General features: G+C 45.4%; 1 protein-coding gene across 1 annotated transcript in view; it reads right to left on the bottom strand.

Moving 5' to 3' along the window:
* DENND2A (DENN domain containing 2A) overlaps nt 1-25,543 on the bottom strand; it is a gene marked incomplete at its 5' end in the record, with an annotated part of 44,589 nt that overhangs the window by 13,824 nt on the left and 5,222 nt on the right. Inside the window, 10 exons of the mRNA XM_083366500.1 lie at nt 4,171-4,319; nt 4,746-4,886; nt 5,713-5,790; nt 6,604-6,673; nt 8,395-8,504; nt 9,886-10,073; nt 11,616-11,666; nt 18,852-18,948; nt 20,418-20,615; nt 24,610-24,728. Of these exons, the coding sequence (XP_083222626.1) occupies nt 4,171-4,319; nt 4,746-4,886; nt 5,713-5,790; nt 6,604-6,673; nt 8,395-8,504; nt 9,886-10,073; nt 11,616-11,666; nt 18,852-18,948; nt 20,418-20,615; nt 24,610-24,728 (1,201 nt within the window). The remainder of the gene's footprint in view (nt 1-4,170; nt 4,320-4,745; nt 4,887-5,712; nt 5,791-6,603; nt 6,674-8,394; nt 8,505-9,885; nt 10,074-11,615; nt 11,667-18,851; nt 18,949-20,417; nt 20,616-24,609; nt 24,729-25,543) is intronic.

Consider the following 25,543-nt stretch of genomic DNA (forward strand, 5'->3'; position numbering starts at 1 on the left):
TTTCACATCCATGAAGTAGAGCCTCTTTTACGACAGTTCTAGAGTAATTCTACACCTTCTAAGGATGACCACAGTTGCCAAATATGATACGGTCAGAGGGGAAAAAGGGATGAAAAATGCAGAGTGACAGGAGGCAGGAAAAAATGATTTCTCCACCCACTTAATAAAAAGATGTTTCTGACAAACTAGTGACTATGATATCACCCCTTGGACCATGTCCAAGTAATAATGATCCGTGTAATGGAATGATGCGATTTGTATATACAGTATCTGAGCAAACATCTCTTCTGAATTCCAGCTGGAACATGCAAATCTCCATGGCTCTATGACTACAATCCATCCTTTGATTGGCCTTCCAAAGTTTTTGCTTAAAACTCTCAATGTAATAAGCTTAATAAAGTTATAACCTTAATTTGTCAGAAGAAAAACTTGCAATAGAAATATTAGATCCCAACACAGAACATATTTTTTGATATCCTTCACAGGATTTGAGCACATTTTCAAATTTTAGAACCACATAAATTAAGATTGCACTTTAATATGCTCCTTAAATAAATAAAAGTCAATTTCAGGCCTCAAGTGTACATATTTCCTTGAAATCACAGAAAAATGATTCCATAGCCGTTACACTATTTCATAATCGTGTTGTTACACCTCTTACTCAAGATCAAGAAAATCTGTGCAATTACTCTAATTAAAGTTGTGTATACTTTGAAAATAGTTTGGAAGAGGTCCTTGAGCTTCATAAACTTATTGCACATCTGTTATTCATTTAAGCAATATAACTTTTTTTAGCTAGAATGCTGCTGTTTTAACAAACTAAATCATCAAGTAGCACATTTTCAACAGGACTTTTAAAGCAGCGGTATCTTTTTCTTGAGTTCACAAATAAGCTTGAGGAAAAAAAGGGGATACTCTATTGCAGAGAAGTTCAATACTTGCAGGAGGTTTGAAGTACTTCCTTCAAATGATTTTTGAAGTACATATAACCCAGATAACAAACACATTATTTACAATTTTGCAAACAACTCTACTCTGTTTTCTAATCTTGTTTAAGACAATAAAAACCAAGGTAACCTGGTATCATTTAGGTCCGTGGTGGCGAACCTATGGCACGGGTGCCACAGGTGGCACTCAAGAGCCCTCTCTGTGGGCACGCATGCCATTGCCCTAGTCCTAGGCCTTCAGCTGGGTTTTATAAAACCTTTTCGCTTTAGGCCTCCCCCGCCATGTACAAAAAAAGGTCAATAAATCAATCAATTTCAACTTCTTGCGGGGAAAAGAAAGTTCTCACAAAGTTGGAATTCATTGCTTGAACGTTTTAGTCCCACCCAGTCTGCCATTACCACTGCAGCCACGCCCACCCAATGGGCCATGCCCACAAAATTGGCCACACCCACCCAAAGGGCCCCACCCACCCGGCACCCGATGATACGTAAGTGGGTTTTGGGTTGCAGTTTGGGCACTTGGTCTCTAAAAGGTTCACCATCACTGATCTAGGTATTTGTAACTTCAGCTCCACAAACCTTGACTATACACGTAGTCTTTAACTTACGACTATAACTGAGCCCAGAATGCCTGTTGCTAAGCAAGACACTTGTTAAGTGAATTTTGCCCATTTTGTGACATTTCTTGCCACAGTTATTAAGTTTAAAGTTTATCACTGCAAGTTGTTAAGTTGTTAAATGAATCTGGCTTCCCCGCTGACTTTGCTTATCAGAAAGTTGCAATAGGTAATCACATGACTCCAGGATACTGCAGCCTCATAAATATGAGTTAGTTGCAAAATGTCTGAATTTTGATTATGTGACCATGGGGATGTTGCAGGGGTCATAAGTGAAAAATGGTCACAAGTCACTTTTTTCAGGACTATTGTAACTTTGAATGGTCATTAAATGAACTGTTGTAAGTGAAGGATTATCTATACTTTCCCACTAACTATGATAAGAGTTGAAGTCCAAAATATCTAGAAGGTAACCTGTCCTCTTGAAGAATTTTAAGACTTCAGTTTACCTTTTCTGCAACAGATCTACTATATCAATTTAGTCTGCTTGTTGTCCATTTTAAAAAACAACGTGAATGAATGATTTTTCTTCTCTCTTTTTTTTGGCAGCTTCACCCTTCCTTCTTCTAGTCCCACGGAAGCAGCCGGACTTACTGGGAATTGTGAAAAAAACAGGCAGGCTGCTGAAACTTGAATAAGCATCATTATTCATCTGTTAAATTTTGCCTTTTCTGGTTGGGAGGAAAAAAACCCTTGCTCTTCCCATCCTCCAACTTTTTAAAAATGGATGAGGGCCAGGCACCAGCTGCAGAAAATCTTAAAGAGATCTGCCCCCCCCCCCCTCTTTTCACAAGGTGTGGGAGGAAGAAGTTTTTGTCCAAATAATTTGTGAGTGGAAAACAAAGGCTATCTATGCAAGGGGGTGGAGGTGGGGTCAGAAGGTTTGCAAACTGCCCTGTTCAACTTCTGAAATTCACAGTAAAACCTGAAACCTTCTAGGCATAAGGACAAAGCACATGGCATGGGTCTGGCATTAAGGGGTATGCTGTAGGCTGCATATATGCAAATATAAAGATATCCTGAGGCTTCACAGCCAATAGATTTTGGTTGGCAAAATGTGTTAGCCTTCCTAACCCTTTCAAATGTGCCATGTAAGCTAATTAAGGGCCCCAAAGCCACTTAAACCTTTGCATATTTTCATTCAAAGCACATTATGAGCATATTTTACCTACTGCAGAATATATATGGCTACTAAGAAGATAACAGTAAAGATAAGAGAGAATATTTAGGTGTTCTGTATAGCCATGCAGATTATGTACAACTGACTGGGAAAGAATCAAGAATCTGGTTATTTTTGAATGGCTGGAAACTACAATAATTAGACTTTAGAACAGACAACTCTGACAATAGTCAGGATTTTGTTTTTTTAAAAGAAGTGAAAGCTACATTCTGCTTATTAACCAATTTCGGTACCATTTATACGTTTTCTGCTTCAAAATGATAATCCATTTTGAAATAGTGCAGAACACATAAAAAAATTACACTCAAGCACTTTTTAAATTACAAATACTTAAGTCACATAAATCCTTGTAATGAAAAAGATGGAAGAGCAATCCTGTAAAAATTTCCGTTTAGCTGTTCAGCACCTGCATTATCTGGATCCTTTAGAAGTTCAAAATGATATCAGTTCCAACGTAAACAACTAATGTAGAAACACTTGTGTTCATCTTAAGTCCTTTTATTATAAATACCAGTAGTATTAAACCATACACTTTAACACTTCCTGGACTTGCATTCATCGTGAGTTCTCAACAGCAACATTTTTCTCCATACGAACCCAGCAGTCAGATAAAATTAAAACATGGACTTCATGATTTTATGCTGAAGGATATGTGGTGTATCTGACTTTACAAAGCCATGCCTTTTTGTTTATTTATCCAGGCAAAAGAACAGGTGTGTATAACGACATATATGATTATCAGTCTAGCTCCTAGCTAGATTTTTAAACCAGGGGTGTCAAACTCGCAACATCATGTGATGTGTCATGACGTATCGTGACTTTTTTTCCATGGCCGGCAATGGGGGGAGACGTGGTTTCAGCATGACGCATCCGGCCCACGGGCCGGCTATTGGACGCCCCTGTTTTAAACCATGAGACAGAAAAAATACTGAGGCCCAGATGCTCCTGCTGTCTCCATCCTCTGATATTCTGCTATTAATATGGGTCTTTTCTGGGTTATTCAGCTCTGGAGTTCCTCCACAAAGCCCAGCTATCACTACATCTTGCACAAATTTGTCCCCAGGAATTTAGACTGATTGTAGCAGCCACTCCTTACTGTCCCAAAGCGATATCCATAGTTGGAGATCAACCAAGATAGCCAGACACTCCTATTATTCAAGAATAACTGCAATTTTTACATGGAAAGCATTAATGTTTGAAGCCAACTTCAGTGGAAGCCAAGAAAGGAGAAATATACATCACAGATGTCTCAGCTCCAGAACTCCAATTGTGCAGAAGATACATTTCTGCCTTTTGAAGCTAGGAAAAGAGATGCAGTCACTACTCTAGGATTTAGGCAACCATTGAAAACTGGCTTTAAGGATAGATAGGTTGGATAATAGTTTGCCTAACAGGTGAAGCAGAGAAATAGGAGGCAGATGGTTACCTGAGCTTGTCTGCTATAAATATCACCCGTCTCTCCAACAGCAAGGAAGCAAAGACTCTGCTTAAGTGCCTGATGCTAAGTGAGGAGAACAAGGACTCAAAATCAACATGTTCAAGTCTTGAATCAAGTGGTCGACACAGCTCTATAACCTGAAACAAAGAATGCAGTAGACATACAAGATCTAAAATCAACTCAAGAGTTAGTTCTGACCTAAGCATCCTATAAGCCCTATTATTAAATCTGTAAATAGGGGGAGCAAGACTCTGAGAACACCAATTACAGCCTTTTCAGAACTGTGGGCCACAATTTGCTTTGTAAATTTGCCTTACTCAAAAGCCCACCCCCCTTTTCTGTGTATTTTCATGTTGGAATCTTCTACCAGGAAGTAAACAAATGTGCTGATTCCTAATTACGATCTCCATATGTTCAGAAAGCAGTTAATTGAGGGACCCAAAGGGAAACCTATACATGGGAAATTGCAAGCATGCACGTTTAGCTACTTCATCTATTTTTGAAGGGTGGTTCTGTCTAGATCAGTGGACTTTAAACTCTCAGAATTCCCCAGCCAGCATTACTTCTGTTCCAGAACCAGGCAGGAAGTTCTTGATGGAGATAGTCCGACCCAGGGCTGGAAAAGGAGCTTCCATGACACTCCTCATGAGCGGCTGGACCAAGGCAGGCGAAATGCCACGTCTTTTCTCAACTTCATCCAAGATCTGAATGACAGAGAAAGAAGAAATAGAAGGGAGGAGACCAAGTATTTTGCTTCAAGAGCCTACTCCTTTTCTCTCCTCTTGCAAGCTTTTCATTGTTGTCATATCATTGTTTGATGCCACACAAAACAATCAAGCATCGGAATCCTACAGTTACTGGTGGGAAGGGCCTCTCTCTCATTTAGACACCTAGTGCTGTTGTTGTGTTACTATTTCTCCTTCAAGTTAAGTAAATAGCTGGCAGGTAGGCATGGAAAGGCATGGGTGGGCATGCTTTTCTGTCCAGACAATATACCCTCAAACAATATGTCCCCCTCCCAAACTGCTATTTGTCCTCAGCTGTAAAACTTATTTAACTACCTATGAGAAGTATGTAGCAGGTCTGGGAGCAATTTTAAAAATTGGAAATTGCACAAATAAAAAATGATGAGATTATGGTCTCCATCCTCCAGAGGTTACTTTTCTGATCCAAACTGCCTCTCTGGGTGGCTCTTTTCTCTCTTTTAAAAAAACAAACAGAAGCAAATGCTAATCACAGATCTCTGGCAGTATCTACTTTGGCTTCTAACTGTGGCAGAAGAAGAAAAATGCATTTAACATGCTTAAAAGCAGAAACAACTGGCCCTTTTTAAAAAAGCACTTGAGATTCATATTCGACAACAGCAACCAACTATTCTGAATTATCCGTCGGGACCAGGTTTTCATCCTTGTTTGGAGTTGCACTTCCAAGGGGCAATGTGGGTCAGTAAAGTGACCAGGGAAGGGCCACCCTCCTCCTCCTCTGTCCCTACCCACTTTGGGGACAATTTGCACGGTCCTTCTCCCTCACCTTCGAGAAGAGGTTGAAACACCCCAAGCGGCTCACAATGCAGTAAACTTCTGGAAGACGTTTCCCTTTCCCACTGGGCTTTCAAGAGAGACGGACACAACACAGATACACAGAAACAGACAGTGATGAACAAGAAGAAATCAAAGTCACGGCAACCTTCTATTCCATGCACAAAGCAGTTCTTCCAACCTAACTCACAACAGGTAGTCAGTTGAGCCCAAAATTTCCATTGCTAAGCACAGTTGTTAAAAGTGAGTTGTGCCTCCTTTTAGGACTTTTTAAAACCACAGTTGTTAAGTGAATCACTGCAGTTGTTAAGTGAACCTGACTTCCCCCATTGACTTTGATTGTCGGAAGCTGGCTGGAAATGTTACAAATGGTAATCACAGAAACCTGGGACGGTGCAACCATCATAAGTACATGCCAGTTGCCAAGCAATCAAATTTGATCAAGGGACAAAGGGGATGCTGTCAGTCGTAAGTATGAAAAACCATCCTACCATTTTTTTTTTCAGTGCCGTTGCAACTTCTAACAGTCAAAAAACAAGTGGCGTGAAAGATGAGAACGACCCGAACACTTCTGAGGCACCTATTTACTAATTTACAGTTATCCTAATTTCTAATTTCTCTAAAAAAAACCAGCAAATTGCAAGAGACTAAGTACCACACTCTGTTAAAACAAAACAAAAAATATCATTAATTTCCTAGATACGCAATTTCAAATATTCCGTTAACAGTGAGAAGACAGTTAAGAGAGCTTGGATTTGGCTACAAAAAGAAAATTATGATTCAGCAATAATATCCACAAAACCTTTTCTTCCCTCGTTGCTATTTCAGAGGAGGCCTGTGAGACCATCCTACCCAATTTTTGAAGAAGAAACTAAATAGTTACCAGTATTCTTCTACAGTACCCAAATCTCCGGCTGCCATCTTCACTAGTCAAGACAAATGAAAATGTCTCACTGAAAAAGAGAGTTTTAAAGAAACTTTCTTCAATGACAAGGTTATCTTCAATTCTAGAAAATATGTATAGGTGTTAAAAAGAAATTATGTACGTTTTTAAGTACATACATCCTTTTCTTTTTAGACCCCTATTAGAAAAAATATAAATATTGTACTGCCCCTCTTCTTCATCACAAACGTGCATGACAAATATGCCAACATCCCAACTAAGGTTAAGAGGAAGGAAAGTAATCATAATTCTTTCATCTCTTTGCTTCTTTTAAGTGGGATCAAGGTAATTATATGGCCCTCTATCTGCATATAGGTAACCTTTGGGTCAAAGTAATTATTTCTGTTTTACGTATTCCTTCCTTTTTTATTATTTATTTCTCTATTATGATTACATTCTGACTTTTTTCCAGGAACTCAAGATAGTTTTCTATTAGAGGAGCACTAATTCTGCTGTGCATATCTACCAATTGAACTTCCCTACTAGCCCTTAGCCACAGCATAAAATTGCCCTAGCAATATTTTTTCCCTGTCATTCCTCTATATTATTTCATTTATATACTGCCCATCTCACTGTTTGGGGCATCTCTAGCTGGTCATTTTTGATTCCATCTCATTTCCAGTCTATGAATGAGACAGGATTAAGTTGTCCTTATCTATACCAAGGCCAAGCACCCAAGTTTTGATCACATGGCCCTGGCGCTGCTGCAAGAACCATTGCTTTGGGAACCAACTGTTAAGTACCATTTGTGCAGTGCCACTGTATCTCTGATCACTGAATGAAGGGCTGTTACGAGAGGACTCCCTGTACAAATTTGGTGGGGGGGGGGGCTGTTCAGATGTATAGTTTTCAAAAGTCATACTTAAAAGTATTTGGGATAATAAATGTCATATGCTTATGGTATACTTGTGTGTTGGGTGTGTGTGTTCTGTTTTGTGACTTCAAGTTGTCTTGATTCCTACTCACTGCATGAACAAATCCCTGTAATTTTCTGGGCAGCATTTTTCAGAAGTAGCTTGTCCTTGGCTTTTTTTAGGGCCTAGAGTCTAGACAAAGTCACCCAGCTGGCTTCTGGGCCTAAGGCAGGATTAGAACTCATGGTCTCCTGGTTCCTCACCCAGTTCCTTTAACCACTTTGCCACTATTCTTTTGTTGGTGGTCAGGCGTGCCTTCAAATTAATCTTGACCACTGGCAACTTCATAGACAAGTCCATGCAATTTTCTTGGCAATGTTTAGATATATGTATGCAGTTGTAATCATTTAATATTGCAACTCTTTGTACAGATTATAAATAAAGACTATTTTTAAATTACAGCTACTAATTTTGTGACTAATTCTGTAGCTTTCACGTTGTACCTTACTTTGGTCAAAGACCAAATAAGAATTGGATGACTGAATAAATGCATTGATTCCCTAAATATTTCTGAACCACTAGTTTTGTGTTTATTCTTCAGTTGTTCATGCTCAGGGGTCTTCAAACTTGGTCCTTTTATGACTTGTGGACTTCAACTCCCAGAATTCCTCAGCCAGCATGCCTGGCTGAAGAATTCTGGGAGTTGAAGTCCAAAAGTCATAAAAGGGCAAGTTTGAAGACCCCTGTTCATGCTGAAGTCAAAATTTATTTTGACTGTTATGATAAAAGCAATCCTGTATAAATAAAGCTAACATTATGAGTAATGGCAACTTAGGAGCTGGCAAGAAGGGGAAAAAGGAACCATCCTTTAACTTGCCTGTTAAACTGAGAAACAGGAGTCCAGTCTTTTGCATCAGGGAAGCAAAACTGTGGAATGGCCTTTAGCTGGTCCTCTGCCTCCCTCATGAATTTGAAGGAGCGTTCAAGCTAGCAGAAGAAAGGAATAGATGTTTTTACCAGTAATTATTTCGGTAGAAGTAAAATTGCATGAATTTTTTTCTCCTCTCTCCATCTACCTTGCTTCCTAAATAAATGGAGTGATGAAAGAGAATATATATCTGTCTGGAGGATATTAATATAGCTGTCTGACTAGCTCACCAGATCTTCTTCTAACAAACCTCTCTCTCTCTCTCTCTCTCTCTCTCTCTCTCTGTGTGTGTGTGTGTGTGTCTGTGTGTGTGTGTGTGTGTGTGTGTGTGTGTATAACTCAGCCAATCAGCCTTCCTCCCCTATTTGCAGCCTAATCTTGAGGAATTCCCTTGTCTTGCAGATTTCCTCTACCTTTTAGCTACTTATTACATCAATGCTAACATCCTTATTCTTAGAATTACATTCTGTTGAGAGTTATCAAAAGACAAAGCAAACTGCCTCAGATCTGGTAGGGAATAAGCAATGTAAAGTCACAGGCTGCATATAGTCCCCAGAGTTTATTATGAGCACAACTGCTTAAATCAGCAGCACAGATTTGCTCATTTTCAGGAAAGAGACATAAAACCTGTAATTGAAATCCAGAAATAGACTCAGCATTGTTTTAAGAAAGTAATCAGCAACAAACTTCACCTTAAACCATAAGGATAAATTGGAAAGTTCTAGCCTATTCACTTGCTTCACTGCCCTATCTTTTGTGACTATCAGTTTCCCTAAAAATGTTGCGGATCCTGGCTCTCCCACCACTGGGTAGGTCAACCTCCCTAATATGGTATCACCCAGATGAGTTTCAACTTCTAAAATTTATTTATTTATTTATTTTTCAATTTATATACCGCCCTTCTCCCGTAGGACTCAGGGCGGTTCACAAGGTTTTTAAAAAACAGATACAACAATTACAAAACTTAAAATCAATTAAAAAGAATTATATAAACCTTGCAATAAAACCCCAGTTAAAAACAGTTAAAATTCCAATTAATATGCTCAGACCAGGCCAGAGAGCTCAAAGAGCCAGGTCTTCAAGTCCCGGCGGAATGAATGAAGGTCAGGGGCAGTCCTAAGCTCTACAGGCAGCTGATTCCAAAGGGCAGGCGCACCCACAGAGAAGGCCCTCCCCCTGGGTATTGTCCGCCGGCAATCTTTTACTGGCGGTACCCTGAGAAGACCCTCCCTGTGGGAGCACACAGGACGAAGGGAGCTTGATGCCGGCAGCAGGTGTTCCCTCAGATATCCCGGACCCAAGCCATTTAGGGCTTTATAGGTCATCACCAGCACCTTGAATCTCACCCGGATATTGGATAATGAACCTTTTTAGCCAACAGAGCACAGCACTCCTTCCTTTGCTTCTGTCTGAACAGGCATTCTCTATAATAAATCTTACCTTTAAAGGAAACTGCTGGGTAACTTCAGGGACATATGGTGCACAAGCTTGCTTCTTGTGTAATGACACTACAACAAAATATTCAAAGAGCTGCCTCTCTTGATACTCAATCAGATCTCTCTCCAAGGTGTGATACTTGGGGGCTTGCTTCAGGCGAGATTTTACATGAACAAGGCGTTGACTGTGAGCTACACAAAAGGTAAGCCAACAAAATCAACAACTGTTTTGGGTGCAGCTCCCACAGCAATTAGAAGTTCTGTCTCACTTCAAACTACATATTCACCATGAATTCAGCCAGCCTTTCTTAACCTGGTCATTCTCCAGATGTGTGGACATCAGTATGAAGCATTCTCAGGAAGGACCCTGTAGGATGATAATCATAAGTGCTGAAACCCACCCAACTGAAGGGCACCAGAGTTCAGAAAGGCCGACCTAAACATTCTGGAACTATGTTGTGTTGTATCCAGGATATCAAAACATTCTGAAACATTATACAGAGAGTATCAAGATAAAAATGCACTGTTGTTAGTTGGTTGATATGACTTTTTTATATAGAAAATAATGAGAGGGGAGAGCACATAGCTCAAAAGTTGGAAATCTGCAGGATCACTCATGAAATGGCCAGACTTGAACAAGCTTCAGTAGAAACAGCATAGTCTGGGAAAGAAGTGGTATGTTCTAGAGTGGTAGCATATATCAATTATTAAATATAAGGATATCAAACTTCACCATACTTGCAACTAACACAATTGCAGTTTATCCACATAACTGAAACGCTAAACACAGAACCTCATTGTTACCTATAAAATCTATAGTCCTTAACACAATCATTTGAGTGTATTCCCCAACCTAGAACTTATGTTTGGACTGCAAATCCCAGAATTCCCTGCTACCATGGGCACTGGCTAAACTCCCTGGGAATTGTAGGACTTGCGGTGTGACACCATCTGGAAGGCTCCAGGTCTGGAAAAGCTGCATTAGGATATAAAGCTCATTAAATATTGACTTCTGAGGACACATTTTAAGGACTGGGTTGTATATTTATTTATTTATTATTTTGACTTCTATACCGCCCTATTCCTGTAGGACTCAGGGCGGTTTACAGGGCAATTAAAACCATACAATACAAAAGTTAAAATAAATTTAAAAGAAGTAATTAAATTTAAGCCCCAAAATTAAAACTTTAAAACCCAATTAAAAACCCCTCAGTCTAGGCCAGACAGCTCAAAGAGCCAAGTTTTAAGGTCCCGGCGAAACGAACGGAGGTCGGGGGCAGTCCTAAGTTCCATAGGAAGTTGGTTCCAAAGGGCAGGCGCACCCACAGAGAAGGCCCTCTCTCTGGGAGTCACCCACCGGCAGTCCTTCACCGGCGGTTCCCGTTAGAAGGCCCTCCCTGCGTGAGCGCACAGGACAATGGGGAGTTGATGCCGGCAGCAGGTGTTCCCTCAAATAATCCGGACCCAAGCCATTTAGGGCTTTATAGGTCATCACCAGCACCTTGAATCTCACCCAGATATTGGATAATGAACCTTTTTTAGGGTCATGAATGTTCATATAGTCATCATAACAAATAATCAATAATTCACTTGCAATAACGGAAGGCCTATAGTACAATCATAAAACATACCCTGATATTTTTGGGCAGGAAAAAAAAATTAGAAGGGGGAAAACCCACAACTTTCAAGCCAAGAATCAATAACCTTCTCTAAAGTTCATCTCTCAATTGATACCTCTTTGTTTTTCTTCTGTGTCACTGTCTGATTCACTATTTTCATCTGTAACTAGGAGGAAATAGAAAAGAACAGTAAACATCACTTTTCTAAAAAAATTATTATTATTTTCTGAATAGCAGGCAAAACCTAGAAAGTATCATGGAATCAGTTCTTTTATACCCCCCAAAGTAGGATGTCTGGTTGGGGTGGCCAGAAGATAAGTCAGGAACTACTAAGAAATTTCTAGAAAACTGCAGTAAATCATTTAGATTTTTGTTTACTGGGAGCAACACCAAACACCACCAAAATTAGGTTACTAAAATGAAGGAAGATTGGAAAATAATAATAATAATAATAATAATAATAATAATAATAATAATAATAATAATAATAATAATAATAATAATAATAATAATAATTTAATTTTTATACCGCCCTTCTCCCGAAGGACTCAGGGCGGTGTACAGGGCAATACAATAAAATACAATATATAAAAATTAAAAGAAATATTAAATACAGTAGCCCAATTAAATAAATTAATACAAAATGTTCAAATACCCCTAAACCCATCAGACCAGGCCGGCTTGTTTAAATAAATATGTTTTTAGGTCACGTCGGAAGGAGCGAAGGTTGGGAGCCATCCGGAGCTCCACCGGTAAACGGTTCCAAAGGTCTGGCGCGCCCACAGAGAACGCCCTCCCCCTGGGGGCCGCCAGTCGGCACTCTTTGACTGACGGCACCCTAAGGAGGCCCTCTCTGTGGGAGTGCACTGGACAAAAATGGAGGGAGGAATCTTGTATGAAAGGACAATAAGCTCAATTCCTAGTTGGAAAATGCTCAGGAAGTAGCCAAAAAGCAATGTTTTTGCATCTTGCTTTGGTTAACGAATGATGGATCCTACTGTAAAAGATCAAGTAGAACAGTTAAGTCTGAAGTCTGAAAACTCAAATGTACCCTGTAATAGTACTAGGATATAGGGCAAGTACCGTATATACTTGAGTATAAGCCGAATTTTTCAGCCCACTTTTTGGGCTGAAAAATTACACTTCGGCTTATACTCCAGTCAACAAAAAAACTTACCGAGGACTTGTGCGCGGCCGAGGCTTTGGTGCTTCCGGGATCGCGCGCACCTCTCCCAAGTCACCGCCGTCCGAGACCTGCCGAAGTTTGGGGAGGTTTGGGGAGGTGCGCGCGCACCTCCCCAAACCTCCCCAAACGTCGGCAGGTCTCCGTTCCTCCGCGCCCTGCCTGCCTGCTTCTTTCCTCAGCGGAAAGAAGCAGGCAGGCAGGGCGCAGAGGAACGGAGACCTGCCGACATTTGGGGAGGTTTGGGCGCCTCCCCAAACCTCCCCAAACATCGGCAGGTCTCCGTTCCTCCTGCCGACGTTTGGGGAGGTTTGGGCGCCTCCCCAAACCTCCCCAGGTCTCCGTTCCTCCGCGCAGACCTGCCGAAGTTTGGGGAGGTTTGGGCGCCTCCCCAAACGTCCGCAGGTCTGCGCGACGTTTGGGGAGGTTTGGGGAGGCGCCCAAACCTCCCCAAACTTTGGCAGGAGGAACGGAGACCTGGGGAGGTTTGGGGAGGCGCCCAAACCTCCCCAAACTTCGGCAGGAGGAACGGAGACCTGGGGAGGTTTGGGGAGGCGCCCAAACCTCCCCAAACGTCGGCAGGTCTGCGCGGAGGAACGGAGACCTGGGGAGGTTTGGGGAGGCGCCCAAACCTCCCCAAACTTCGGCAGGAGAAACGGAGACCTGGGGAGGTTTGGGGAGGCGCCCAAACCTCCCCAAACTTCGGCAGGTCTGCGCGGAGGAACGGAGACCTGGGGAGGTTAGGGGAGGCGCCCAAACCTCCCCAAACTTCGGCAGGAGGAACGGAGACCTGGGGAGGTTTGGGGAGGCGCCCAAACCTCCCCAAACTTCGGCAGGTCTGCGCAGAGGAACGGAGACCTGGGGAGGTTTGGGGAGGCGCCCAAACCTCCCCAAACTTCGGCAGGAGGAACGGAGACCTGGGGAGGTTTGGGGAGGCGCCCAAACCTCCCCAATTTCGGCAGGAGGAACGGAGACCTGGGGAGGTTTGGGGAGGCGCCCAAACCTCCCCAAACGTCGGCAGGTCTGCGCGGAGGAACGGAGACCTGGGGAGGTTTGGGGAGGCACCCAAACCTCCCCAAACTTCGGCAGGAGAAACGGAGACCTGGGGAGGTTTGGGGAGGCGCCCAAACCTCCCCAAACTTCGGCAGGTCTGCGCGGAGGAACGGAGACCTGGGGAGGTTTGGGGAGGCGCTCAAACCTCCCCAAACTTCGGAAGGAGGAACGGAGACCTGGGGAGGTTTGGGGAGGCGCCCAAACCTCCCCAAACTTCGGCAGGTCTGCACGGAGGAACGGAGACCTGGGGAGGTTTGGGGAGGCACCCAAACCTCCCCAAACTTCGGCAGGAGGAACGGAGACCTGGGGAGGTTTGGGGAGGCGCCCAAACCTCCCCAAACTTCGGCAGGAGGAACGGAGACCTGGGGAGGTTTGGGGAGGCGCCCAAACCTCCCCAAACGTCGGCAGGTCTGCGCGGAGGAACGGAGACCTGGGGAGGTTTGGGGAGGCGCCCAAACCTCCCCAAACTTCGGCAGGAGGAACGGAGACCTGGGGAGGTTTGGGGAGGCGCCCAAACCTCCCCAAACTTCGGCAGGAGGAACGGAGACCTGGGGAGGTTTGGGGAGGCGCCCAAACCTCCCCAAACCTCGGCAGGTCTGCGCGGAGGAACGGAGACCTGGGGAGGTTTGGGGAGGCGCCCAAACCTCCCCAAACTTCGGCAGGAGAAACGGAGACCTGGGGAGGTTTGGGGAGGCGCCCAAACCTCCCCAAACTTCGGCAGGTCTGCGCGGAGGAACGGAGACCTGGGGAGGTTTGGGGAGGCGCCCAAACCTCCCCAAACTTCGGAAGGAGGAACGGAGACCTGGGGAGGTTTGGGGAGGCGCCCAAACCTCCCCAAACTTCGGCAGGAGGAACGGAGACCTGGGGAGGTTTGGGGAGGCGCCCAAACCTCCCCAAACTTCGGCAGGTCTGCGCAGAGGAACGGAGACCTGGGGAGGTTTGGGGAGGCGCCCAAACCTCCCCAAACTTCGGCAGGAGGAACGGAGACCTGGGGAGGTTTGGGGAGGCGCCCAAACCTCCCCAATTTCGGCAGGAGGAACGGAGACCTGGGGAGGTTTGGGGAGGCGCCCAAACCTCCCCAAACGTCGGCAGGTCTGCGCGGAGGAACGGAGACCTGGGGAGGTTTGGGGAGGCGCCCAAACCTCCCCAAACTTCGGCAGGTCTGCGCGGAGGAACGGAGACCTGGGGAGGTTTGGGGAGGCGCCCAAACCTCCCCAAACTTCGGAAGGAGGAACGGAGACCTGGGGAGGTTTGGGGAGGCGCCCAAACCTCCCCAAACTTCGGCAGGTCTGCGCAGAGGAACGGAGACCTGGGGAGGTTTGGGGAGGCGCCCAAACCTCCCCAAACTTCGGCAGGAGGAACGGAGACCTGGGGAGGTTTGGGGAGGCGCCCAAACCTCCCCAATTTCGGCAGGAGGAACGGAGACCTGGGGAGGTTTGGGGAGGCGCCCAAACCTCCCCAAACGTCGGCAGGTCTGCGCGGAGGAACGGAGACCTGGGGAGGTTTGGGGAGGCGCCCAAACCTCCCCAAACTTCGGCAGGAGAAACGGAGACCTGGGGAGGTTTGGGGAGGCGCCCAAACCTCCCCAAACTTCGGCAGGTCTGCGCGGAGGAACGGAGACCTGGGGAGGTTTGGGGAGGCGCCCAAACCTCCCCAAACTTCGGCAGGAGGAACGGAGACCTGGGGAGGTTTGGGGAGGCGCCCAAACCTCCCCAAACTTCGGCAGGTCTGCGCGGAGGAACGGAGACCTGGGGAGGTTTGGGGAGGCGCCCAAACCTCCCCAAACTTCGGAAGGAGGAACGGAGACCTGGGGAGGTTTGGGGAGGCGCCCAAACCTCCCCAAACTTCGGCAGGAGGAACGGAGACCTGGGGAGGTTTGGGGAGGCGCCCAAACCTCCCCAAACGTCGGCAGGTCTGCGCGGAGGAACGGAGACCTGGGGAGGTTTGGGGAGGCGCCCAAACCTCCCCAAACTTCGGCAGGAGAAACGGAGACCTGGGGAGGTTTGGGGAGGCGCCCAAACCTCCCCAAACTTCGGCAGGTCTGCGCGGAGGAACGGAGACCTGGGGAGGTTTGGGGAGGCACCCAAACCTCCCCAAACTTCGGCAGGAGGAACGGAGACCTGGGGAGGTTTGGGGAGGCGCCCAAACCTCCCCAAACTTCGGCAGGAGAAACGGAGACCTGGGGAGGTTTGGGGAGGCGCCCAAACCTCCCCAAACTTCGGCAGGTCTGCGCGGAGGAACGGAGACCTGGGGAGGTTTGGGGAGGCGCCCAAACCTCCCCAAACTTCGGCAGGAGGAACGGAGACCTGGGGAGGTTTGGGGAGGCGCCCAAACCTCCCCAATTTCGGCAGGAGGAACGGAGACCTGGGGAGGTTTGGGGAGGCGCCCAAACCTCCCCAAACGTCGGCAGGTCTGCGCGGAGGAACGGAGACCTGGGGAGGTTTGGGGAGGCGCCCAAACCTCCCCAAACTTCGGCAGGAGAAACGGAGACCTGGGGAGGTTTGGGGAGGCGCCCAAACCTCCCCAAACTTCGGCAGGTCTGCGCGGAGGAACGGAGACCTGGGGAGGTTTGGGGAGGCGCCCAAACCTCCCCAAACTTCGGCAGGAGGAACGGAGACCTGGGGAGGTTTGGGGAGGCGCCCAAACCTCCCCAAACTTCGGCAGGTCTGCGCGGAGGAACGGAGACCTGGGGAGGTTTGGGGAGGCGCCCAAACCTCCCCAAACTTCGGAAGGAGGAACGGAGACCTGGGGAGGTTTGGGGAGGCGCCCAAACCTCCCCAAACTTCGGCAGGAGGAACGGAGACCTGGGGAGGTTTGGGGAGGCGCCCAAACCTCCCCAAACGTCGGCAGGTCTGCGCGGAGGAACGGAGACCTGGGGAGGTTTGGGGAGGCGCCCAAACCTCCCCAAACTTCGGCAGGAGAAACGGAGACCTGGAGAGGTTTGGGGAGGCGCCCAAACCTCCCCAAACTTCGGCAGGTCTGCGCGGAGGAACGGAGACCTGGGGAGGTTTGGGGAGGCACCCAAACCTCCCCAAACTTCGGCAGGAGGAACGGAGACCTGGGGAGGTTTGGGGAGGCGCCCAAACCTCCCCAAACTTCGGCAGGAGAAACGGAGACCTGGGGAGGTTTGGGGAGGCGCCCAAACCTCCCCAAACGTCGGCAGGTCTGCGCGGAGGAACGGAGACCTGGGGAGGTTTGGGGAGGCGCCCAAACCTCCCCAAACTTCGGCAGGAGAAACGGAGACCTGGGGAGGTTTGGGGAGGCGCCCAAACCTCCCCAAACTTCGGCAGGTCTGCGCGGAGGAACGGAGACCTGGGGAGGTTTGGGGAGGCGCCCAAACCTCCCCAAACTTCGGCAGGAGGAACGGAGACCTGGGGAGGTTTGGGGAGGCGCCCAAACCTCCCCAAACTTCGGCAGGTCTGCGCAGAGGAACGGAGACCTGGGGAGGTTTGGGGAGGCGCCCAAACCTCCCCAAACTTCGGCAGGAGAAACGGAGACCTGGGGAGGTTTGGGGAGGCGCCCAAACCTCCCCAAACTTCGGCAGGTCTGCGCGGAGGAACGGAGACCTGGGGAGGTTTGGGGAGGCGCCCAAACCTCCCCAAACTTCGGAAGGAGGAACGGAGACCTGGGGAGGTTTGGGGAGGCGCCCAAACCTCCCCAAACTTCGGCAGGTCTGCGCGGAGGAACGGAGACCTGGGGAGGTTTGGGGAGGCGCCCAAACCTCCCCAAACTTCGGCAGGAGGAACGGAGACCTGGGGAGGTTTGGGGAGGCGCCCAAACCTCCCCAAACGTCGGCAGGTCTGTGCGGAGGAACGGAGACCTGGGGAGGTTTGGGGAGGCGCCCAAACCTCCCCAAACTTCGGTAGGTCTGCGCGGAGGAACGGAGACCTGGGGAGGTTTGGGGAGGCGCCCAAACCTCCCCAAACTTCGGCAGGAGGAACGGAGACCTGGGGAGGTTTGGGGAGGCGCCCAAACCTCCCCAAACTTCGGCAGGAGAAACGGAGACCTGCGGAGGTTTGGGGAGGCGCCCAAACCTCCCCAAACTTCGGCAGGTCTGCGCGGAGGAACGGAGACCTGGGGAGGTTTGGGGAGGCGCCCAAACCTCCCCAAACTTCGGCAGGAGGAACGGAGACCTGGGGAGGTTTGGGGAGGCGCCCAAACCTCCCCAAACTTCGGCAGGTCTGCACGGAGGAACGGAGACCTGGGGAGGTTTGGGGAGGCGCCCAAACCTCCCCAAACTTCGGCAGGAGGAACGGAGACCTGGGGAGGTTTGGGGAGGCGCCCAAACCTCCCCAAACGTCGGCAGGTCTGCGCGGAGGAACGGAGACCTGGGGAGGTTTGGGGAGGCGCCCAAACCTCCCCAAACGTCGGCAGGAGGAACGGAGACCTGGGGAGGTTTGGGGAGGCGCCCAAACCTCCCCAAACGTCGGCAGGTCTGCGCGGAGGAACGGAGACCTGGGGAGGTTTGGGGAGGCGCCCAAACCTCCCCAAACGTCGGCAGGAGGAACGGAGACATGCCGAGGTTTGGGGAGGCGCGCAAACCTCCCCAAACGTCGGCAGGAGGAACGGAGACCGCACGCAAGTCCTCGGTAAGCTCCGGGCGGTCACTTGCTTCGCGTCTCCTGAGGGAAGGGGGGGCGACTGGAACGGGCGTGTTTCCTCGCCTGCTGGGCCCCGCGATTTGCCCGGGGAACGCGCGGGCCCCGAATGGCAGCGTGGAGTGAGGAAGCGGACAGCCAGGGCTTCCCCGAGAGCCGCAGCCACACAGGGTATTCCTGTGTATTCAGGCTTGCAAAATGGCGGATCCAGCCTCCGCCGGTGGCGGAGGCTTGCAGAACGGCGGATCGGCTTATACTCGAGTCAACAACTTTTCCCAGTTTTTGGGGGTGAAATTGGGGGTCTTGGCTTATACTCGAGTCGGCTTATACTCAAGTATATACGGTAGTACTACATATTACAGAAAAAAGGCAACTGAGGCAGTAGCATCCTATCCTTTATAACTGGCTGTTATTAAGGAAATCTCTTTACTATTGAACAATACTGAGTAGGCTCCAAATCCAGGCCCAGGTCAAGTTGTCCAAAAAGACCACTGGTCCAGCAACAGACTTTCCTTACCTCTCCCTGAACTGGACTCTGTAGACTGTGACAATCTCTTGACGCGCTTCTTCCCTCTTCGAGCCTCATAAATGGCATTGATTTTTAACACCAGCTGCTTAACGTAAAGAAGAAAAAGTAAATGCTTTCTTCTTTCCACAAATCCATCATTTTTTTAAAAAAAAATGATGCCCACCTTATTTTATCTACCAAGGTAATTACAGGTAGTCCTCAACTTATGACCACAACTCAGCCCAAAATTTCTGTTAAGTGACCATTTAAGTGAGTTTTGCCCCATTTTATGACCTTTCTTGCCACAGTTGTTAAGTGGATCAGTGGAGGTGTTAAGTTAGTAACACGGTTGTTAAGTGAATCTGGCTTCCCCATTGACTTTGCTTATCTGCAGGTCTCAAAAGAGAATCACAGGACCCCGGGACACTGCAACGGTCATAAATATGAGTCAGTTGCCAAGCGTCTGAATTTTGATCACATGCCCATGGGGATGCCACAATGGTCGTAAGTATGAAAAACAGTCATAAGTCACTTTTTCAGTCACTAAACAAACGGTTGTGAGTTGAGGAGTACCTATATTTTCTTATTTCCATTCCAATCCTTCAATTGCTCATCTTCCCTCCTCCTCCTATTATCTTTCTGTGTTGATATTTTTTTCATGAGATTCTCCCATAAATTCAGATTGTTAAAAAAGTAAAATAGTATGCACTTCCGTAGATAATCAGGAAAGCAAAATTATTTGGAAGTATTTCCCTTGTTCAGTTGACAATTGCTTCAAAGATTTAGGAGCTCCTACAATTATATGACAAGAAAGCCTTTTTTGTCACAATATAACCAGCTGATGTTTAATGTTATTTTTTATTAATTTTAATAATTTGGTGTCTACATCAGACATGTCAAACTTGGGCTTGCAGGCTTGCAGAACGGCGGATCGGCTTATACTCGAGTCACCAACTTTTTTCCAGTTTTTGGGGGTGAAATTGGGGGTCTCGGCTTATACTCGAGTCGGCTTATACTCAAGTATATACGGTACTTAATTTTAAAAAAGCTGTTCTCTCAAAATTCAGAGAACTTTCAGGACTATGTAGGTGAAATTAATACTTTATTTCCTAGTAAAGGTAAAGGTTCCCCCGCACATGCATGCTAGTCGTTTCCGACTCTAGGGGCCGGTGCTCATCTCTGTTTCAAAGCCGAAGAGCCAGCGCTTGTCCGAGGACATCTCCGTGGTCATGTGGCCGGCATGACTAGACGCCAAAGGCGCACGGAACGCTTTTACCTTCCCACCGTAGTGGTCCCTATTTTTCTACTTGCATTTTTACGTGCTTTCGAACTGCTAGGTTGGCAGAAGCTGGGACGAGTAACAGGCACTCACTCTGCTACGCGGCACTCGGGATTCGACCCGCCAAACTGCCGATCATCTGATCGACAAGCTCAGTGTCCTAACCCACTGAGCCACCGCGTCCCTTTTACTTTATTTCCTAGACAAGACTTAAAATAACAATTTCTGAACACTGCTTCTAATTCTTCACAGTCTTTTCTAAGTCACCAAAAAAATCTTTAAAGAAAAAAAAATACCTTGGAAATTTTCCTTCTTTTCTTGCCATTCTGAGAATCACCCAAGGAGAAGAAAGTGTCATCAGGACTGCTAGGAGTGGAAGGGGGGCTGATTTTGGAAGGAGAATAAGTCCCATCCCGAGTCGGTTTCCGTATGTCTAATAATTTGAAACTTCTGCGTTCTGAGTTCTGCCTAAAGAAGATGGGCTTAGAGAGGACCTAAAGAGACAGACCACAATGGGGGGAAATGGGGAGCATCAGACACTGCCTTTATCTTTTTTTTAAAGAGTCTGTAATGTTTCAACATAAGAAACATTAAAACATTAGTTGCCAGAATTCTTCGCTGGTTATTAGTGCCAACAATCTTTAACACTTGCTTAGATTTTTTTTTATTAAAGAGTTTTACAAAAACAAAATTTTACAATATATCCCCAAATCCCTCCCACCCCAAACCCACCCACTTCCCCTCCCCCACTTCCCAGAGCTAAATACAGGATTATAGTTACAATAATCATATTCTAAATAAAAATTATGCATAATATACAATTAACCAAATTCATAATGCCCTTTAACTCTCTTTTAACATAACTACAAACAACGTACCAATAACAATATCCCACTAAAATCTACTCATAAGCTAAATGGTACTTTTTAGTCCCATATTTGTTTTGAATATAATTTATCCATCTCCTCCAAACTGAAATATATCTTTCCTGTGAATGATCCTTCAGATAAGCAGAAATCTTAGACATTTCTGCAAGATTCGAAACTATGCTTAGATTTTTTTTCATAGGGTTATCTAGCAGGTCAATATATATATATATTCCACAACAGTTTGCTGAGAAGTCTCATGACCATGATAGAAACAGTACTTATTGCTTGCACAACTAGCTTTCCGAAGCTCTATGGAACTGAGCCAACAAAACTAATCAGCGAAGCAACCACAGACACTTGGATTGGAAAAATAAGAAGCTATTGTACCACATCAGACCCAGATGTTATATGGCCCAATACTCTTGTCAGCCAATAATCATCACCAGTGGCTTCAGAAGCTTGTTTAAGCAACCATACAATTGCATATTTATGAGCCATGAATTCCTTGAACCTGTTATTTAGCTATTGATTTTATCCAGTAAAACAACAGAATGGTCTGGCATTTGTTCATGAGTTTCTTAGGACACAGTAGGTCAAATTCAATTTCAAATTCTGGCTGCTGGAAAAGCAGAGATAAAGTTGTTGCGAGAGCACAAAGCAAAATCAGGGTTACAAAGCAACCTCAGGTATTGATTGCAACTACAGCAATTGTGACTTTCATTTTTAATTCTCAAAAGACCAATATGTTGAAATAAGTTCACTGTTGAGTGAAATTCTCTCTTCAATGAGCAGTAATAGAAAACGTATCAAGTGCTAACTGCATAATGAATCATATTACTAATTAGCTGGTTCCTGTTTGCATTTTTACAGAATGCAAGCAATAAATAAAACGCTTTTTCCATCTTTGTGAGATCATAAAATGTCCTTGTATTGACCCAGCTGTATTTCTAAATGCTTTTAAAAAGTAAAAGCAGAACTATGATTTGGTGGAAGTAGCTATACAATGAAGATGAAGATGAATTGTCCCTATTTTCCTTTTTTTTCAAATAGCCATCCACAAAACACATGCAAATGAATGCAAAAACTAGTAGTAGCAGAACTGCAACATTTGCTCCTGTCTATTCAGAACAGAAATGGTGGCCCAAGTTCACAATCTTTCTCCTCACTCCAGCTTCAGACAAAATTTCACTTACAACACACTCCCTTTGGAAGAAAAGGTATCAATGACTTTTGTATTCACTACAGTTTCTGGCACAATTTAGTGCTAATGGTAAACTAATTTGCACAGCAGATTTTTTTTTATTTGCATGTCTCTTGTCTCTGCTTAACTCTTTGAATCGATCTGAGTCTAAGCCAGCCTTAGACCTAAATGGTTATAATTTGATGTGGAGCTGCCCAAATAAAGGTACTCAGCTAATGCCTTCAGTAATTTCATCAACATCATCACTCTTTCGAACAGACCACATTCTGAGGACATTTCTACCTCAGGGTTGAAATAAGGAGTCTTTGGTGCTCACTGAGCTTGGTTGCTTTCTTGCAGACGTTTCATTCCCCAAACTAAGTAGCATCATCAGTGCTCGCCCATCCACTAGTTCATTGACTGGTGATGTTATCTAGTTAGGGTAATGAAACATCTGCAAGAAAACCAAGCTCAGAGAGCAGCAAAGACTCCTCGGATCACTTTCTCATTCTGTTAATGGCATTAGAAAGAAAGTGGCATTATACTAACCCAGGAAACAAAACAAAAAATACAATTCCCCCATCACTTGGAAGATATCAGCTGCCAGCTACATAGAATCTTATCTCCAGACTGAATATCAAAAATACAGAGTGCAGTTACCAAAATGAACTCCCTCCACAGATCCCTCCCTCCACAGAACTCCCCTGTACATCCAAAAACACTAACATTTTCCCTGATTCATTCCTATATTATCTGGAGAACAGTTAGGGATTGGTAGACAGTAGTAACACAAGAGTGTTCTGTCTCTATACTACAGCAACTTAACTTTCAAATAGGTTATCAAATACATATATATATATGCAGAGTCCTGCATAAATATTTGCAAGAGCATTTCTGTTTTAAATGCACAATTTCTCATTAACGGAGTTCCTTGTACTTCTTCATCTTTTGCTCTATTGAGGTCCATTCATCTTATTTTTATATAGGAAATTTCAACTTGTGTTCTAACCTCATTCTTACCTTTCCTCCACTACCCCTGAATATGGACAGTGGTGGTAGTGGACAGGACAGTACTTTTCCTACTAAGTACTAAAAATCCCTGAAACTCTTCAAAGAATGGAAGTGCAAAATTCCATGGCACACAAGCCATTTGCGAACCTCCCTCTAGCACAAGATAAAGCTCCCAAAATGTGATGGAAAAACTGGGATTTCCAAAAGTGGTTTGAGTTTGGACTGGAAACAGAAGACTGCTCTCAATCCTTCTTATAAATGTCTAAAATCTCACCACTAAAATCCAGCCGTTCAACTGTAATATTTTGTGTACTGCTTTATCACCTGAATTTTAGACTATTTAGAAGGCAAGGGGTGTTAAACGTAAGAATGGGTTGGTTGCCCAGCAATCTCGATCTTCCTATTGAGAAATGAATTCCACCTCTTCTTATGATGTCAGCAGAAGGCTACAGAAAGCTGAGTTGTGGCCCCTGACATTGTCCATACATATTCAACAAGATCCCAGGCCAAACCTTAGCTCTCAGTCAGAAAGGATGATTTCACAGGTAACAGGGCCTCCTGTTCATTCCAAAGTTCCACTTTTCAGCCAGCCTTAGAAAAGTGGCGTATGGTCTTACAGAATTTCTTTATGGTTACGAATTGGCAAGAACTCTCCAAAAATATATACAGTAAGAATAAGTCCAGAGTGCCCTATTTCTAAGTCCAGAAAACCAAAACTAAGAAGGGTGTCAGGACCCACCCCAATCCATGTCTTAGGAAAACAAAAACTCTTGGAGTCAGTTCTAGTCCAAAAGGAATTTTTACTAGGACATGCTTGGTTGTGGAAATAAAAGACAGGACTTAGTATTGTTTTACAAATTGAAACTCTATAAAGAGATCCCAGTTCAACCCCCCCTTCCCTCAACCCCATTTGGTCAGCCCCCATCATTTTACTTCATGTCATCCCTTTCAAGGGAAAAAAAGGAACTTTGAATCTTTATGGTTATTGCCTTCTTCCTCTACAGATTCAAATGGAGACACAGGCCAGATGCCTTCTTCTCTAACCCTCCCTTTTGTTCCCCCAGTTCAAAAGGTTTCCCTTGGTCTTTGAAATAACCTAAGGCAGGCTGAATCCACATGCGCTCCTCCTTCCTCGGGAGATGGCAGAATCCATGGGGGGGGGAATAATGTTTTAAACATACATTTATGAATGTGATATAAATGGATTCTGACAAAGGGTCAGTTTTACTCCTTTAAAGTCACCAAATTCAGTTAGCAGGAAAAAAATCAACTCCCTTAGGGAGTTAATCCAAGATGAGAAACCATGCTGAACAAAGGATTAGTCATTTTCTTCCCTGAAGATACCAATTTTCTGACCACTGTATCTCCATAAGAACAGCCAAAGTGTATAGCTTGTGGGCAGTGGATGTTCGGATTCGATCAGGTTACCTTTGTGGGTGTGCCAGGAATAGAAGAAGGAGATGTTGGAAAGTTCAGGCCACATTTCTTCCCTAGGCAATGACTATTTGTCTCGATATCTTCATAGGGGTTTTCTTTTGCTGGTAAATCTGGAATTGAAAACCAAGCCAATAAATGTACATGTACATAAAACAAAATACAAGTTTTTCCTAAGAAGCTGGAAATGACATTTGTGGGCAGAATGAGGTTCCATCTCATTCACAAACTGCCATCAGCATATACAAGAGTCCTCGACCTACAACCACAATTGAGCCCAAAACTTTTGTGGCTAAATGAGACAGTTAAGTGAATTTGCCCTATTTTACGACCTTTCTTGCCACAGTTGTTAAGTGAATCACTACAGTTGTTAAGTTAGTAACACCGTTGTTAGGTGAATTTGGCTTTCCCATTGACTTAGCTTATCATGTGGTGGCAAAGGATGATCACGTGACCCCCAGGATAACCGTCAAAAGTATGAGTCCGTTGCCAAGCATCTGAATTTTGATCATGTGACCACGGGGATGCTGCAATGGTCGTAAGTGTGAAAAATGGTCAAAGACAAGGTGTCCTTCTAAGAATGTTTTTGTGCAGGTACTTGTGACATAAGCAACATTGCATTGTGCACCTAAGGAGCTACTCCAGTATCACCTAATCTTTTCAGCAGTTATTTGCACTGATCTGCGGATTCTGTTTTGCAGCTGTGACCATTTCCTGGCATTTTATTTTTTTTGTGGTCTTCCACAATGTGCCTTGACTTCCATACATGTTCCATTCCTTGACAGTATTTCTCACAAGTAAAATCACTAGCTGGAAGCATATACAAATTTTTAGTACCTTCCCATGCTTTGTGAAAATGAATTATCTTCATTTTCAGATATTCAGATGGGGAGCTTAAGGTGGTTAAAGGTCACAACCTGAGAGTTAG

This window comes from Vipera ursinii, assembly GCF_947247035.1.
Source record: "Vipera ursinii genome assembly, chromosome: 6".
NCBI lineage: Eukaryota > Metazoa > Chordata > Lepidosauria > Squamata > Viperidae > Vipera > Vipera ursinii.